A 19,488-nucleotide genomic window follows, 5' to 3' on the forward strand; every position below is an offset into this window, starting at 1 on the left:
GTGGTTTGAGTTCCCACAACGTGGTGAGCTCCCGTTGCTCTGTCCCAGCTCCTGCCAACTTAGCAGTTAGAAAGTACACGAATGTGAGTAGTTAAATAGGTACCACTGTGGCAGGAAGGTAAATGGCGTTTCCGTGCATTCTGGTTTCTGTCACGGTGTTCCATTGTGCCAGAAGTGGTTTAGTCATGCTGGCCACATGATCCGGAAAGCTGCCTGTGGACAAATGCCAGCTCCCTTGGCCTGAAGCGAGATGAGTGCCGCAACCCCATAGTCAACTTTGACTGGACTTAACCATCCAGGGGTCCTTTACCTTTTTACTTTTACCTATTGATTCTTCTGAATCTATCAGTGGTTTTTGATTCAATCACTAGTAGTATCATTCTCCATTGTGTGTCTGGGATTTTGGGGGCACTGTTATGGTGGCCTAAACATACTTCAAATATAGGTTCCAAAAACTGCTGCTTGACACCCAGATCTCTGGCTTTATGGCATGACACAGGGTTTCATTGGGAGATAGATATTTTTAAAATATCTGCATGAAACTTCTCAAGTAGATGATCTGGACATTTGGAGTCTGATGTGATCAGTATGCTGATATTACCCAACTGTTTCTCTCCTTTCCATCTCAGACTAGAGAAACCATGAAAGTTATGAACTGGTGTTTGGAATCGCTGTTATACTGACCACTTCCTATCACATAAGCCTGTGTACTCTCATTGATCATTTAGAGATCATCTGCCGTTTCGTTGGCAGCCGCAAATGATAGGGGCCTCTCATTTGCTGCTTTTAGTCTTTAGAATTATTTGTTCAAGGAGATCCACTAGGCCACTGGCCTAGGGGTTTCTAATTGTTTGATTAATCTCAGAGCTAGAAGGGTTAGGCAGCATTTGCTGTTTATAGGAGAGGATTAGCAAATTAGCTGATGAATAGGTCGTTTTCCAAGTACAGGTAAACAGTCATAACTAAAATAACCTAGCCTTCAAATATGTATCAGTTCAGAGAAGGCAGCTAAGGGGTGTGGTGGGACTTGGAACATTTTAAAATTCAAATTCTGAGAGGAATGGTGGGGGTCATTAAATTTCTTTTCCAAATGATCCACTTTTGATTAATAATAGATGACCAGTGTTGGAATCTTTACTAGGCGACCACAGTGTTTTGACATTTGCTATTTATGTATGAGTCTGAGATAACAAATATACCAAATACCAACATAGTAGTAATTTATTTGGAATGTTGCTGTAGTTTTTCAGGTCTTGAATAATTGTTATTTTACTTCTCTGAGTGTTGGAGGGACGATGATTTACTAATTTATATACCACTTAATGCCAAAAAAGAGTTCCAGCTAAGGTTATAATCCTAATCCCATTTACTTCAGAGTAAGGCCATCATATTAAATAAGGTTTACTTCTGAGTGCATTGCATTGTTAGTCATCCTGAAATCAGTCATGCTGATTTCAATGGGTTTATACTGACTATGAGTAATGTTGTATATCACCCCAAATTTGTAGGGAAAGAATAAGTCCAAAAAATGCCCTCAATGTATTATTATGATGGTCAAGTTGCAAGGAGCACCACATTGCAAAAGCAGATAGATGCCAGTTTGTGCTACATTGGAACTCAATGTTTATCACTAATGTTTTGTAACAGAATAATTGCTGTATACTAGAATCATAACTATCAGTCTATTGGTCTTAACAAAGTGCATCAGAAGAACTGCCGATTAAAATCCAGAATTTCTTCAACTAGGTACTTTACTCATACTATTTGGCGTATTTTCCAATATGTTGTTTACATGTAGTATAGATTGCGATCAGATTTCAAAATCACTTTCTTACTATAGAGTTGGATTTATGTAACAGAAATGTAAAGTCAAAGGTTATCTCCCTAAACTATTATTATTTTGTTGTCCTAATTAACTAGGAGTCTATTACAATCAGGGACAGCTCCATAGGTAGAACATGGCAGTAGATTTAGGACTTCATTAAAGTGTAAGTAGTTAGTTAGTTGTTATGGTTACTGTGACATTTGGAAATTCTGCCTCAGGTACCAAAAGATCCTTGTCAAGCCCTGGGCAGAACTGTTCCTAGTTCTGAATTTTTGTTTTTGTAATGAGCTAGCAAATTAGTAAGGACCACTTTATGCTGCTTTTTAAAAAAACAATGTAACATTGGTGAGTGCTGTAAGAATTCATCTTGAACTGTGTCCAAATTGTTATTTTCCCCAATAACTGTTCCTGCCAAAGAAGGTTAAATATACTTTTTGTTGACAACTAAACAGTATAATTTGTAACAACATTTGTTGTGAGTCAAGGACTCTTCCAGGAAGCAGAATGAGGTGCGGAGGCTGCCGTGGCTGCTTGAATGTGGCTAAACCCCGCCCCCAGGCCAAGCCTATTGGCTGGCCCGCTGCAGGGTGGGGTGGCTGCCGGGGAGATGATGCAGGGGGCCGAACATGCCCCCCTGCCAACGCGGGAATGGTTCCCACTCACAACGCCTCCCCTCTGGGAAGAGAAGAGGCTTTCTCGCCCAAGGAAAAATGTGAAAAATTCTTCTCTTTTTTTGCAATCACTCGTAGCTAAGTAAGATTGTCTTCCATAAACATGGTTTTAACAATGAGTCCGTAAGTGACTGTGGAGACCAATTCTGGATCCACACGTCCTTCCACAGTGGGGACATTGGTTTCTGGGTGGGAGTTGATCACGGTGTGGATTTGCCAAGCGTGCCTTCCTCTTAGCACGTTTCTCCCTTGCGTCCTGAGTTCTAGTGTCTTCAAAGCCCATGACACCTTTGGTAAAGGCAGTTATCCAATTGGAGCGCTCGCAGGCCAGCGTTTCCCAGTTGTCAGTGTTTATACTACATTCACGGCTTTGCTCACAAGGGCCCACTCATCATGACAAGGTGATGGTCCAGCGAGTGGGTGTGAACATACCTCTTTGAAACACATACCTCTTTGAAAATATGGAGGATTTTGCTAATCGATATGCTTGTAGACATTCTGTCCTATATTTCATACTGACTTAGCAGACTGATAGTGATTTTAGTAAAACTCCAATCTTGCAATGGCAGTCCATTTTGGAATCAGCAGTTGTGTGTTAGTTGCCTAGATAAAATCATTGATGGAATGTGCCTCTAAAATTGAGTATTCCATTCCAGCCCCTCTTCTGTCATTCTTGCAACATGTTCCCTCATCCCTACCCACTCAAAGCTCCTCCCACGTTCTCCATTTCATCTCTACTCCCCTACCAGCAATTATAGAGACAGTATACATCTGAATAACAGCTGCTGGGAACAAGCAGCACTTGATCACTCTTGTCAGCACGCACTGCTTGTAAACTTTCAGGAGGCATTTGCTGGGCAACATTGAAAGGAGAATGTTGAACTGATGGAGACTAGGGACTTGCCCAGTGACTTAACCAAGTACAAAGTAAATATGATACTTGAAACACTGTCACACTACGTCACTGACAGGGAGCCTTCTTTGCTAGTCCCTTGCTTTCCAAGCAAAATTACCTTTACAGAGAACATAAGAACTTATGGCAGAGACTAACAAGTGATAGAGGTCTCCTCCTTTCAGGCATAGATAGTCCTAGACAAAGTCAGGAGCATCAGTGTTTAAGTGAGTCCTCCAAGACCTCTCCTGTTGTCAGTAGGGATGAGTGAATCTATCCATTTTGGTTTATCTCGGTTTCTCATTTTTCCAAGCTTAAGTTCAGTTCTCCACATTTCCACATCAGTTTGCAATTAAAAAAAAACTAAAATCCTCATGAAAAATAACCAGTTTTTCAGTGCAAATCTCTCCTAATATGCACATTTTTCTATGCAATTTTGCAAATATGCCAATTTTTGCAAACAAATTTATCCTAATATTTTCACTTAATGTATCTATTTTTATGCACACTTCACCTTTGCAAATACCTTTTTGTACACATTACTTGACTGAAGAACTGTATCACAGAATTCAGATGCAGGCAAAGTACTTGGACAAGTCAACTAATTACTGGACAAACTGTGGGGTGGGCTGTGGAGATGGTTTGCCTATCACAATTATTGATAAATTTGTATATCGACCATTGTCTTGCTCATATATTATCTTTACAGATATACTATTGTGTTCTAGATAGGACATGGTATAGAGGAGATATAGGATTGGGCTGAAGTATCCTTTATATTTGCCTTTGTATCTAGGGGAGTTGGAAATAGGAAACAATGGAGAGAAATTTTGTATGGCAGTGCACAGAATTTTGCAAGTTTAATGTGAACCCTGCAGCAGTCCGATGCAGTTTAGTTTCTGGTAAGTTAAATTCTGTTTGGGGAAAAAAATGTTCATCTTGGAAGATGACTTTCTTACAAATGTTCCTCTGTTCAATATTTCAAAAGCTATTCATGGAATAAATTAGGTATTGAAATCATGAAAGCTATTTTGCTTGGAAAGGCCAACATAGTAAGTATTAAGTTGTGCTGGGAGCCATTTTAGGATTGAAGAGTGGGTTATAAATACTTGTAAGAAAATTAGTAGGATAGTCAGATCCTACTTTACTAGTGTTTTGTAGAAGGTTTCACTTGCTAGTAAGTACTAGGATAGCATTAGTGTCACTCAGGAGAAACCATTTTCTTCAAGCATTATAAAGTACATATATCCAGGAATAAGTCCTAGATAGAGGGCCAGACCTCAGTTGTAAAGCACCTGCTATGTGAAGGAGCTTGGGTCCAACCCCAGTATTTCCAGGCAGGGCTGGGAAACACTTCTTTCTGAAATCCAGGAAAGCTGCTGGCAGCCTAGAGTAGTCATTATTGAGTGTGCCATTCACTTCCACTCAGCCTAACCTACCTCAGAGGGTTGCTGTGGGGATTACTTGAGGAGGGGAAGAGCCATATACACCACCTTGAGCTCCATAGAGGAGAAGGTGGACTATCATTGCAACAAACAAACAAACAAACAAACATAATGTAAATAAACATAATGACACCTGTTTTCATGGGTGGCGGAGGTCATGTAACTTTGTGAAGACATTTTGGACAATTAGGATTTATGATGAAGCCTTTGGGGTGTTGTTGTTTTTCGTAAAAAGCTGTAATTAGCAATTAGGTATCATAATAAATGCCTTGTTAGAAAAAACAAAAACCTCAAAAACTTTTCCACAAAAAAATGCACCTCAAGCATACCAAGAGTAAAATTTATATGCATAACATGACCATTGCCAACAACAAGCAATTGCCTGAATGGAACCAATGATTATAAGGCAGCTTATAGGAGCAGCTTACCCAGCAGAATTGAGGCATGAGAGCAGCCTCCCAGTCCTGCTTCAGCTTTTTGGTAGGGTTAAAGTTGAGACAAGGTCAGGGCTGTGCTTCCACTGGTGTTTCTGAATAGTTGTGGCCTCATTGTTGGATTATCATCAGATGGTTTCAGGTGTTACTTGCTTTTGTTTTTCATTTCTTTGTAGAACTCCTCCCCTTTTCCCCAGTTTTCATCTATTATTTTTTATAAACAGATCTTTACTCTGTTCAGTGCTAAATGGTAATGAGTCTGAACTAAAGTTGAATATGAATTGATATTATTTTATTAGGGGTCCTTGGAGATGGAAAAATAATACTATATGCTTTATTTTGACATATTTCAGATAAATCAATTAGGTCTGAAGAGCACATCACTTTTATTTTGGTATATCAAGATGTTAAGGTTTTCCAGGTTTTTTAAAAATGTACAAATATAAGGAGAGAAATACGAAGAAACAAAATTAATTTGATAACAATTACTAAAAGAAAAATAAATAGAAGAGAAGCAATTCTTAGCTTTAAACCAGAGAAAAAAGTGAACATGTCATTCCCTAAAGAGATAGATATAGATATAGATATAGATATTGATATAGATAGATATAGATATAGATATAGATATAGATATAGATATAGATATAGGTATAGATATATATGCCAATTCTTTACAAACTTATTCTCAAACATTATATTTTCTCCAGTGTGGAGAAAATTTTATTTATAACAGTAGTATTCCAAACTCTAAAAAAAATCAGTAAGGAAGAAGAACCATTTTCCCCCAATACTTGGCTTTTGACATTTTTGCTGGCATCAAAAGAATAGAAACCATTTCAAGGTCCATATTTTCATCACTTCCTTTCAAGTAATATAAAAGTATATTTACTGGATCCATTGGTAACACATAACCTGTTATTTGTTTGCTGTATCTCAATATTTGAATATTATGACATTTCGATAGAATATGGAGGTAGACTGCATGTGCCATCTCCCAATCTCCAGCAAAGTTGTTTCCGATTTTGATGGTTTAGGAGAAAATCTCTATGTGATGTAAAGCTATAAAATTATTAATGCATATGTACATAAATATTTCCTCTGTTTTATAACACAGCTTTTGATATTTTGGGCAATGCATAAATAACTTATGAAATTCACTCTGACTTGTTTTTTAAAAAAGATGAGTCATTGATGGTAGATTCTTCAATCAGCCACTATTAGTTCTGACAAAAAAAAAATTGAATCCATGCTCTGAAACAGTATATTCAGGGTACCTATGCGGGAGTACCTATGCGGGAGATGAATAGGGTATGCTCTGTACCAGAATGGGCAGGACTAGAATGCACCTTAGTCAGATCCATCAAGACAATTCTCTGCCTTCACTTTAATTTGTGTTTCTCAGCTTTAAATGTTTGTTTTACAGGAGTGTTTATTGATTAAGGAAATTTTAATTGATTCTCTTGAGTTAGTCCATTAGTTTGATTTACAAGTTTTCATGAACTTGTATATGTGAATGTTATTAAGAGGTGCTGCACCTGTACATAGAGGTTTTATTGTTGACCGTTGTAGCTTTTAAAGAACATATAAACTGGCTCATAACAGAGTTACACTTGATTTAGCGTCCCAACAATAGAAAGCCAGATACATCCAAGATTATTCCTTCTCTGTCCATCCTCAAGGCACCATGTTCAAAGAATTGCATGCTCTTGTCAGGTTTCTCTCCTTCTATTCCATGAAACTGAGGGTCCTGTTCTTCACCAGCATCTGCAAAGAGTTCATTCAATGCTGGGTGCCCATCCTGCTTTTGCTGCCTTGCACATCTCCTTTAGCCATCGGCAATGCAGACTGAGCTGGCATAAGGTGCCAGTGACCTGACTGTAAATTAGTCTGCTGATGAGATTGCCAGTTAGACACTTCTGCTGTGTCTAGAAGTGATACTGATTGGGCTGGTACAAAACACCTCTGACCACTTTGCTTCTCGTGGCTGTTTCAGGCTTTTCACATTGCAAAAAGGCAGGTGCCACAAATGTGCCTACATGTGCATATGTATTTAACACTGACTCATGGGTTGATAATTCCTGATTGAGTACAAAATTCAATCAATCAGATTGATCAATTAGCATTGCAGCCTTATTAACTACTAATACTTGTTCTTATGGATTATGTTTCCGTACACAGTTTGGGATTCCACATTTATGGTAGAGAATGCAATAAACAAATTAATGCTTTTATGACTTGACAAAGATTTACATAGCCGATTCGTGTCTTGTTTTTAAATCTTGTGTAGATAATGAAATAGGTTGATGCAGTTTTATGTGTAGCAGAGATGTGTTGATTAAGAAGATTTTGAGAATGTCATAGCAACAAATATGATAATATAAAGGATTGACATAGTTGGGCCTGCACTATTGGTTTGCACAATTAAATGTGTTGTATACTGCCTGAAGACCACAGTTGGATAGGTGGTATAAAAGTATAACAATTGAGTAAAATATTAGGGGCTCCCCCTCTCCTTGCCCCGCTCGCCAAGCCTTCTGCCATTTCCTCATATTAAGCCCTTGGAGCTTGCTCTTCCCACCACATAAACTACTAAGTTTGTTTTTCACCCCACCCCATTTCTGAAGCCACTTTTCTAATCTGCAGTGCCACTTTGCACTCCTATTTTCATTTTTACTCCTTGTCCATGCCTCCACCCCCATGGTGACCTCCTTCATCTCCCTCCTCCCACGAATCATAATGACTCTCCCTTTTGACTCTCACTCGCTTTCCTCTTCCACTCTCTTCCATAGTTTTCTCAATTCTTCTTTGCACACAGATCACCCCCCGCATTTCCATGCTCCCCCCCCCTTTCTCCTGTTCTGCAGCACAACCCCATTCTGATATATGTTACCGTGTCTTTAGGATAAGAAGAATCTTAAGAGCAAGGCTTTCAATTAATTTCAGTTAGAGAAAGTTCAGTTCAGTTTATGGATATAGTACATATATGGGCGTTTACTTGTTAATAAAGTTTTTCTTCTAAATTACTGTTGAATCTGAGACTTCATGTTGAAGATAACACATGGTACCAAGAATGAAATACATTGGGGGAAGGTACAATGGAACATCTGAGAGCTCCACATCCTTTATCTCTCTCACATGAGGCAGCTGAAGAATGGGAGAGGGAGACTTTTTTCCCTTTCAGTGCCCCTCAGTTTGAGTAAAGTGGGGGTGGATTGACATTGAATTGAAAATGGTGGTTTTTAAAATGGCAGAGGTTTGAGCAAAGCAGGGCTTTGGGACAGTGAGGGGTTGATTTAAAAAAGAAAGAAAAAGAAAACCGGTTTTAACAATGTGAAATATCAGCGAATGGGACAATGCAGGTGCTAATGCATATCGCCTTTCCCGACTCCCTTCTCTGTGCACTCAGGTGTTGCTTTGAACTGCCACTTCCCCCTGCTCACTCTACACAAACCTCTGCCATTCATTTTTTAACCAGAAACCATTGGATTTGTTTAATTTTCTCAAACGTTTCCATTTTTACTCACTGAGCAGGGCTTTGTAGCCCACAGTGCTCTCTCAAAAGCTGATGTTTATGGTCAGTGGAGCCCATTTGCAATAGTGGAGCATGTGGTGCAGTGGGCTGTTGATGGAGGGAGAGTTGACAGAAATCCCATACACACCACTCTGTGACAAAAGTCCACTTCTGCTTGTGCAAGGGAAAGATAATTTGTTACAATAATATGGTTAACCTTTAAAACACGGCATTTCTTCAGAATATTCATAAAAGTAACCCTGTCTTTAGTCCAAATGTACTAGCATGGCACAAAGAATGGGAAAATAGGAATTGAAACTTTCAATCAATTTTATTTATTTGTTTGCTGTATGGTGATTGGGATTTGCATTGGTCAGTTAAGAGCTTGTATCTCATTGTTGCTTTAGCAAACACATGAATGAGATGAGATCTGGTGCACTATTGACTCATGCTTGATTTTTTGCTTTACCTAGTCAGCCTTTGAATCACTGAGTATATTTATGCTGGTGTGGCTCTTGTGTAACAACTATGTGGCATTACTTCTGACAGTAGCTTTTGTATCATTATAAATGAGGTGTGGGTCAGTATAATTGGGTTGTGTTTTAATTGTCTGCTGTTGCAACTACTCAATATTTGGTTTTGAGAGTAGAGGAAAGTATCTTAAGCATAGAATCATAGAGTTGGAAGGGTCCCTTAGGATCATCTAGTCCAACCCCCCACAATGCAGGAATATTTGGCTGTCCCTTACAGGGATCAAACCTGCAACCTTGGTCTTATTAGCACCATGCTGTAACCAACTGAGCTATCCAGCTCACATAGCATGCTCAATTTAGATAATTAAAGAAGTATTATTGGGTAATATCAAACTAAATCAAACTTGCAGTAGACCTATTTGAATCAGTAGACAAGTGTTTTCTGAGTATGACTAACATTGGATATACCTGTTGTTTCCTGTAGCAAACTGATCATTTTTTCATATTAGTATTTATTCATTTATTAAGAAATTTGCTAAATACATGCTCATTTAAAGGGAGCCTTAATTTTATTAAAATATTTTTATCTGGCCTTTCTGTTAAAAAATACCCTCAGTGTAGCTTACCACATTCATTAAAACAATGAAATGTCACATTTACCATAGATTCCGGCGTATAAGACGACTTTTTAACCCCAGGAAAGAGGTTTAAAAGTTGGGGGTCGTCTTATACGCCGGGTATGGGTGGCGGGTGGCAGGCTCCGCGCCGGGAAAAAGACTGGGCTTATAAGACGAACCCCCAAATTGCAGCTGTCTAATATGCCCAGTCGCCTAATACGCCAGAATCTACGGTATTTTTAAATGACAGTTGACTTTGTCATTTGTTGTTGTTTAGTTGTTTAGTCGTGTCCGACTCTTCATGACCCCATGGACCAGAGCACGCCAGGCCCTCCTGTCTTCCACTGCCTCCCGCAGTTTGGTCAGACTCATGTTTGTAGCTTCGAGAACACTGTCCAACCATCTCGTCCTCTGTCGTCCCCTTCTCCTTGTGCCCTCAATCTTTCCCAACATCAGGGTCTTTTCCAGGGAGTCTTCTCTCCTCATGAGGTGGCCAAAGTATTGGAGCCTCAGCTTCATGATCTGTCCTTCCAGTGAGCACTCAGGGCTGATTTCCTTAAGAATGGAGAGGTTAGATCTTCTTGCAGTCCATGGGACTCTCAAGAGTCTCCTCCAACACCTTAATTCAAAAGCATCAATTCTTCGGTGATCAGCCTTCTTTATGGTCCAGCTCTCACTTCCATACATCACTACTGGGAAAACCATAGCTTTAACTATACGGATGTGACCTTGTGTCATTAGATGTGAACAATCTAGAACATGATTTGTCCAAACTGTATTTTGCCTTCAAACCAGAATTGAAATCTCACTTCAAAATGTGGTTTCCAATTTGAGCTTTGGCAAATTTGGATATGACCATAAACTATAGTTTACCTCAACCAGAAATTGGAGCAGATGGGGGAGAAGAATGCAAACCATGGTCATTACATGTAAACTTAGCTAGAGAGTACTTGGAAGCTGACAGATTTTCGTTCATCTTTATTCTCCTTTCCTACCTATAATGATGGTACTGATTTTTATTTGGCATCATTTGAGTTGTCAAGCCTTGATTATCATTAGAATGTGTCAGTACTACTCGTGATATTACACAGTGTTGTCTTGCACTCATAAGTAGGACTCTTCCATATCCAAAAGAAAAGCATTTAGACAATCACATTTTGTTTGTTTGGATGTCCTGCAAGATGATGCACTCGGGCAGAGTCCTGTCAACTCAAGTCCTATCAAGGCTTCCTTCTGATTATCTATAATTTGTTAATCATGTAAACCTCAAACGGTCCTTGACAAATAAGGGATTGACCCAGATGAGCTCTGTGTTTTGAGCATGATTGTAATGTGTCAGTATTTAAAAATATTCAGAAGAATGTAATTTGCAAGTGGTTTTTTCTGCATATAGGATTTAACAGCACTAAAAACTAAATCTGGAACACTTTCAGTCTAATTTGTGCCTGTACTTTATATGCAGTGCTACCCTCTTGGCTTTCTTGGTGGAACTTCTTAAGAGTTCAGTTGCCATGCAAGAACAAATGCTGGGTGGAAAAGGCTTCCTAGTTATTGGCTATCTCCTTGAAAAGGTAAGTTGTATTAATATTCAAATTCAAATTCAAAACCTTTATTGCATTAGCAAACTGCCATAGCAAAATAAGACAATACAAAAAAGAAAAAAGACAAACTAGAGACAAGCAACCCAGCAAAATTCAGGTGTTTTGGCTGGCGTAGTGACATTTAAGTTACCCGAAGACAATAATGCAAAGATATAATAGCCAGCGCCCAAAAACTAGTATGCGGGTATATATAAAGCACAAAATGGCCCCAGAACAGACTCAGCATATTAAGTTAAAAGTAATAAAAAGATTAAAACAGGTCCAGGTCTAGGGCACGCTACCCTGTCAGAGTAGCCCTGAGTTTCAGAGCCTGCACTATGAATATTGCCACCCCACGTGAGATTTGGGGATTTGCGTCCACAAGAAGCGATTTCAAACAGTCTTCCTTAGATGTAATGGTGGACGGAATCAAAAGGAGGAGCTTAGATCTTATTGGCTCATAAATAGGGCAGTAGAAAAAGAAATGTATGAAGTCCTCTACTTCATTCATTGTGCATGGACATAGACGCTGGGTAATAGGGGTCTTAGAATAAATCCCCTGCAGGAAGGCCGTGGGTATAGAATGGAAGCGGGCCATATGTATTAATATTATTTTAATAATATTTTACCCAGAACAGATTGAAATTAAATAAATGCGCCACAAACTCCACCATAATTGTTGTATGCAAATGATTTCATATTGGGCTGGTATATATTGAGCACATTTAGTCACTTAGCCATCAGCTTACTGAAGACTTGAACTCCAAGTTGGCATCTTGTTATATGTGGTTTAGGTCTCTTTATGCTGATGGTATTTTGTGTCTTGTGAGAACATTGCTGCTAAAAAAACCCTTAAATTCATCTATGAGGAACTAACATGGTTTTGTTTAAAATCTCAGTGTAAACACATCCTCAGTTGCACAAACACAGATAACTCTCATTTTTTAAAATCTGCTTTTAGGGAAGACTCTATTTTACTCTCTTTACTAAACCTGAAATGATGTGCTGGTTGTGCCAAGTGCTACCAGACTTTTTGTTTCTGTTGTTGCTAAGTACTTGCTTCCTTTAACAAATTCTGTCCCATTGGTCTCAAAATAAGGGCAGCTCTAGGGTTGGCATACATTTTTGCCTCTTCTGAGGATGTTTCAGGGGAGCGATGGAACTGCAGATACAAGACCTCCCCTGATCCATTCCTACATATCTGTTTTACATCAGCTGCCTCTGGGGCAGTGACAGCGGAGCAGTGATAGTGGTGAAATTTTACATTTCTGCATTGAGGAAACCTTTAGTGGCAGATCTCCTTCTCCACCTTTGAGAGGGAGGTCTATGAGCGGAGAAGGAAGGCATCGTCCAATGGCCTCTCATCTGTCCTCAGATGCCAGGGATTGCTATTTCATCCATTCCTTATGAATTGCTGGCCTAGAGGCACTGCATATTCAGAGAAATACTTTTGGGACTACTTGGTGCCAGCATTCTGAGTGGTTTAGTTAGTATTTGTTTGGTTTTATTTTGATATGTTTTGTGCTTAAATATTGTTGAATGATGAGTTACTGGTTTTCATTTCAGTAGTTTGCATATATTTGTCTAGCTGATGTGTTTCAGTGTAGGTAACATATGAAGCTCTCAATATCTTTCAGCACAGATATAGAAGTAAATATGAACTGAAAACCTGAATTATATCATAGCTGTCAACTTTAACCTTTTCTTGTGAGGAATCCTATTCGGAATAAGGGAATTTCCCTTAAAAAAGGGGCAACGTTGACAGCTATGAATTATATTATTATATTATTTAATTATTGTAATTTCTTCAGTCATCCAGAGTTCATATAACAAGAGCTGTACTGGAACAGTTTTTATCTTTTGCAAAATATTTGGATGGCCTCTCACATGGAGCACCTTTATTAAAGCAATTATGTGATCATATCCTTTTCAACCCTGCTATTTGGATACATACTCCTGCAAAGGTCAGTGAATAGTGTGTTGTACAAAGTCCTTATTTACACTGTTGATTCATCAGTATAAGCATCACCAGTGTTAAAATAATCAAATGGGCTTCCACTGTGGCTCAATCTAAGTAGCAAAACAACAACAACAAAACTTATGTTACAAAGTGTAATCCACCCTGATAATTTTATCGAAATGTGAAATATAAATTTATTAACAAACACACACTTCCTATATGAGAGAGATTATTCTATAATATATAGTATAAAAATCAGTAGCACATTAGTAACTTGGACTTGTCTTTTTCTCATATAGAAATTTCAAAATTTCAAGGCTACTTCTGAATAGTATAGAAAAGTGAAAATCTATAAATTCATTGCCCAAGATACCCTGAAGACTAAAATCCTTTTATTGTCTGAGTTTGTTTAGAAAGGGGCAGGGCTGCACATGACAACCTTACCCCTCATATCCCCATGTGTATCAACTCCACCACTAATCTTTTCCACATTGAAGGTAACATCTGAAGCAAGATTTTTCATGTGTTTGACTGAGAACACTTAAATTCCTCTTCACAATTGGGAACCCTGACACAGGACTCTTATTTGCTTGGAGGATTATAAGCATGCTCAGCCAGGCTTGCAAAACATCCCCCATCAAGCCTTTCTACTCAGTACAGCTCTCTCATTGGACAACAAGCCAAAGTACACCTCTGATGCAGTGCAGTGTGTCAAACTTTCACATTTCTCACTTAGAAATTCTCAAAACAAGGAAGGAAAGAGCTGCTGTTCGAGCCAGATTTCTTAGGTTTAAAAATGTGAGAAGTAGCATGTAAAAGAAATAAATACAGATGAGGGTTCTGAGGGGTTTTTTAAATTGTCAGTATGACTATACCTAAGTTAGCAGAATTTTGGCTGGATTTATTAGCAATTTAGTTTTTTTTAATGAAAGCAAGATCTGTGATACTTGCTAGGAAGAAAAAATATATATAAAAACAACCAACCTCTTTCCCCTCTCATTCTGTATTTGTTTTATCTTGCGAATTGCTTACCATGCTTGTGTAATGATTACTTTAGGTTGAACTACAATCTGCAAAAGGTAACTTTTATAATCAGTTATTTTATACATTACACTTCTGAATTTCCCTAATGACTTACGGCCATATAAATAGAAAAATGAAATGAGTTGATACATGATTTATTTACAGTGTAATCTAAATTAGAAATTAAATTTATTTATTCCATGTGTTCTTTTTATAATGTTCTTCAGGTTCAGCTCTCGCTGTATACATACTTGTCTGCTGAATTCATTGGCACTGCTACAATCTACACTACGATACGTAGAGTAGGAACAGTATTACAGTTAATGCACACACTGAAATACTACTACTGGGTGGTTAATCCTGCGGATAGCAGTGGCATTACTCCTAAAGGTTTGGGTAAGCATAATGAACTTAGAAACGGCAGGGGTCTGTAAATAATTGTGTCAATATGTTCATTTACACTGCTAAAAATAGTTTTCTTATGAGTTGAACTCGTAGTAAGAAGCCTATTTTAAACTGATGTTCTATTTTTGATTGATTGCGCAGGAAGCTTTTAATTAGCAGCACAAGTACAATTTGAATAAAGGGAGGTTTGGACATTTGTATTATGTGAAGTATTGTTTTGTGACATATGGTTTCTAAAGCTAATTTAGAGTGCATTAAATTATGAGAAGAAACTAAAACAGCAGGAACAGATTTAAGATGCAGATTTTAAATACCAGTACAGTATTATGGTAAATTGGTTGCTAGCAAGTTAAAACATTTAAGGAATATTAACACCACACACTTTAGATATGCTGTAGTGTTATTTTGAAATGTTAATTTCATGCACAGTACAATGTTAAATTTGTTGAAGATTCCTAAATAGTTCTCCTGTGGTCTCTACTCAGTTCTTATCTTTCTTGAATTGTTATCCCCTTCAGTATAGCTTATTATTCTCTCTTGCTTGTTTCCCCGTATGACCATAGGTCTCTGTTCTGCTGTCCTTGGCTGGTTCTCTAATTACTCTTCCATTATTTCCATTGGGGGCAATTATTTCTATTGGGGGCAAGTTTTTCTTATCTCCAGTTGTATCCTTCAGAGATCTTTCCACACTATCCCATAGTGTGGAAAACCCAAAACTTGGGTTTTGTCCTCTTATCCTTAGCTTCAGAGCTTTGGTGGGGACACCCCTATTATTTATTTGCTTTTATATCCTGATGCATTATAGAATCATAGTTTGAAGGAACCTCCAAACCCTCAGTCAATTTGGGAATCTTTTAACCACAGCATTCCTGGCAGAGTAAATGCCAACCTTTCCAGCAAAGGAGGGACAACCAGCTCTCGAAGTGATCTGTTTCCACTTTTGAACAGTTCTTGCCACTAGGGCATTTCTTCTAATGTTTAGCTAAAATTTGATGTCCTACAATTTCCAGTCATTGCTTTCATTTCTGCCATTTAGAGCAACAGAGAGAAACTAAGAGAGAGAAACTAAGTGTATTCATTTTTGGATTTTCCAGTTTACCCACACTCACATCACTCTCCTCTCTCTGTTGTCTCCTTTGGGTCAAATTGTAGATTGTAATCCCTTTAGGGCTGCGATATGTCCTAATGCATGAAGTTTTAAAAAGTGCAAATCAATGGCAGTACATAAAAAATGCTGAAGTCGCTTAAAATTGTTGCGTATGTTACATTTGAGCTGCCCTTTCATGTTTTTCAGAAGGTCCTCGGCCATCACAGAAGGAAATCATATCACTGCGTGCATTCATGCTTTTATTTTTGAAACAGCTGATTTTGAAGGTAACATTTAAAAATATTATTGGGCATAGCAAATGACAATAAACATCTGGTGTTAAAACTTCATTGATGATGAAATCTTAAATTGGTCAAATTGTAACAAAGATCAATTAAATCATTTCTGTAGGATCGAGGTGTCAAAGAGGATGAACTACAAAGTATATTAAATTATTTGCTAACAATGCACGAGGTAAGCTTGTAATAGTTAAAAATACAGATCTCTTAACTTGTATTTTGTGTTAACTTCACAGAAATAGTATTTCTCTAATATCTTATGTGTTATTTAGGATGAAAACATACATGATGTACTTCAGCTGCTAGTGGCATTAATGTCTGAACATCCGGCATCCATGATACCTGCCTTTGATCAACGAAATGGGATACGGTAAAATTAACAACAATAATATTCTCTCATTTTCCTTAGAAATGAAATTTGTAATATTCTATGTCTTCAAGTAGCAATGTCTTCAAATAGCAAAATGCATCATAGCAATTGATTAGTATGCATGACATATAATTCAGAATTTACCAATGTATAATAATTCAAAATGAAACAATATAATATATTTTCTATTTAAAAGTTTATGTCTGATATTCTGTACAGGTGATTAATTCAGTTTTTACAGGTAGAAATTACAGTATTCAGTGATATCCCTGCAGTAAAAAAAAAAAAAATCTAACAAACACAAGTGTGGGTGACATACTGTGTTTTCCTGCAAAAATTTATTTAAAACAAAGATAAAACAACCAAATACAATCAGAGACTCGTCTCTGAATATTCCACAGAGCTTTGTCAAAGTGAATATCCTAAAATCATCACAAACTTAACAAACACCAAATGATACATAATATCCTGCATAGTCCGAGTGAAAGAAGTGTGCATGGCATGCTTTTATTGTAGAAACGTGTGCAAATAAAAGATGCTTCTGTAAAAATGTATGGCATGCCAAAGGTTTTTATAGTAAACTGAACCACTGTGATTGATTTGGATGAGGCTGAGGTGTCCTGCTTGCCAGTGCTGACCCAGTACCAGCAGGAAACTCCATAATTGAGGAATGCCCCAATGCACCCATTCACACTGCAGTTGGATGAAAGCTGCTGCCTACAGTATCCCTGTTGGCAATAGCCAGTGGAAAAATTGTCAGTTAGGCTATGGAGGGGGTAAGGTAGGGTTGTGCAAGCAATGAGTCTGGTTCATACCTTTTTGCTGTACCAGCTTGGGATGTTGGGTGGCAAATAAATATTTTCTTTTTGTTCTAGCCACCCAGGTCAACACAAGCAGCAGGGTTTGGTGTCTTCACTCTGATCCATTAAGCTCTACCAGTGCTAGCCAGGGCCTTAGATTGCCTCCGTAGTCTTGATTTACTTGTACCTCCCCCAAAAAGGAATTGTTTTTCTGAGTGACTACTTTTGTCTGATTTTATCTTGCAGAGTGATTTATAAATTATTGGCCTCAAAAAGCGAGAGCATCTGGGTGCAGGCCCTGAAGGTGCTAGGATATTTTCTCAAACACCTGGGTCATAAGTAAGTGCACTGATTCAATTACTAATACGTTCTTCAGACAACTAAACAAAAGGGTCTGAGATACAAAATTTTCCATTCAAAATTGACATTTTTTTTAACCTTAAAAAGTATAGTTTTGTCATTTATTTATTTTTTTAGCTCTTTTAATTTAATTAATATTTTATTCATCTTTCTCACTATTCCAAAGTGTAGAAGTTGTGGAATACTTTGATAGCAATCTATTTTATCCTGTCAAAAGCTATGTAAGGTCGTGAAATTTGAGAATTTTAAAACCAGTGAATTTACTAGTTTGTCAAATTGAGACTTGCTGAATTTGTTTTAGTTTTGGAACAAAAGTATATTTTATATTACAATAGATGCAATGGAAATTTCTTTAAACCAGTCTCAAATGAAAACCTCTTGTTCGTTTTTGAACAAATTTTGATGGGCACAAATCTTTTTTTCAACAATTTTTTAAATTATTTAAATACAATAATTTGTTATCTCTATTAAACAGATCAACAACCGATTTTTCTCTTGGTAAATTCCATATTTATGTTTTTCTCTAGGCGAAAAGTTGAAATCATGCATACTCACAGTCTGTTCACACTTCTTGGAGAGAGATTGATGTTGCATACGAATACTGTGACCATTACAACTTACAACACACTTTATGAGGTACACATTACTCTAGTGCTATCAAATTCATTTGTAAATGGTTTGGTGTAAAACTGCTGGTCAGAGAAGGAAATGTAACAATCTTGTATTGTAGATTTTGACAGAACAAGTATGTACACAAGTCGTTCATAAACCACACCCGGAGCCGGATTCTACAGTGAAAATTCAGAATCCAAGTAAGAATATTTTGATATTGAGACATTGTTGTATTTTTTTTAAAGTCAATCATATCTTACATATTAACATTTTCATTAAGTCCTTTGGATGAATGCTTGACTATAGGCAATTGACAGCCTACAGGTTGTTATCAAACTACTTGAGGAATGCTGTTTCAGAGTTTCCTCTGAATGGAAAGCTAGATAGATTCCAGAGTGTATGAATAATGTAAGGATTACTCCTCTGTTGTGTTCTACTCTTTCCTTACTCCTTTAATTTTCATGTTACTATTTTTTTAACTCCCCCTGCCTTCCAATTTCGTGTCATCCACCATTACAAGCCGAAGGTTGATAGGAAAGAAAACTGTGATAAGCCTGGGGAAAGAAGTTTCCTGATGTGATCCATCCTTTCCATCCCCTCCTTTTGAAAAGGGGATGGTGTTCATAATATATTGGGCTCTTGGCAGAAATGACTGCTGGTTATGACTTTAAAGAAGCTCGTATTTTTGAATTAAGTATAGTATGCTAGTTAGAATTTATTTTGGAACAGGTAGCTAAAATGGTAGATGCTCCCTTTCTGTCTCTTTCAATATATCAGTCTATTTATAAGGTTATATATTTTAGGATGCGGGTGGCGCTGTGGTCTAAACCACAGAGTTTTGCCGATGAGAAGGTCAGCGGTTTGAATCCCTGCAACGGGGTGAGCTCCCATTGCTCGGTCCCTGCTCCTGCCAACCTAGCAGTTCGAAAGCACGTCAAAGTGCAAGTAGATAAATAGGTACCTCTCCGCCGGGAAGGTAAACAGCGTTTCCGTGTGCTGCTCTGGTTTGCCAGAAGTGGCTTAGCCATGCTGGCCACATGACCTGGAAGCTGTACAGCGGCTCCCTTGGCCAATGAAGTGAGATGAGCACCACAACCCCAGAGTCGTCCGCGACTGGACCTAAT

At 37.9% G+C, this 19,488-nt stretch overlaps 1 protein-coding gene across 3 annotated transcripts in view; it reads left to right on the top strand.

Annotated features, from left to right (window-relative positions):
- The window catches only part of NBEA (neurobeachin), a 349,991-nt gene that overhangs the window by 46,669 nt on the left and 283,834 nt on the right, over positions 1–19,488 (top strand). For all 3 annotated transcript variants that reach the window (XM_083437001.1, XM_083437003.1, XM_083437002.1), the window contains exons 11-19: positions 11,331–11,439; positions 13,260–13,412; positions 14,659–14,827; positions 16,131–16,210; positions 16,335–16,397; positions 16,495–16,592; positions 17,639–17,731; positions 18,280–18,388; positions 18,483–18,564. In XM_083437001.1, the coding sequence (XP_083293127.1) occupies positions 11,331–11,439; positions 13,260–13,412; positions 14,659–14,827; positions 16,131–16,210; positions 16,335–16,397; positions 16,495–16,592; positions 17,639–17,731; positions 18,280–18,388; positions 18,483–18,564 (956 nt within the window). The remainder of the gene's footprint in view (positions 1–11,330; positions 11,440–13,259; positions 13,413–14,658; positions 14,828–16,130; positions 16,211–16,334; positions 16,398–16,494; positions 16,593–17,638; positions 17,732–18,279; positions 18,389–18,482; positions 18,565–19,488) is intronic.

Source organism: Podarcis tiliguerta, assembly GCF_965153285.1.
Source record: "Podarcis tiliguerta genome assembly, chromosome: 4".
Lineage (NCBI taxonomy): Eukaryota > Metazoa > Chordata > Lepidosauria > Squamata > Lacertidae > Podarcis > Podarcis tiliguerta.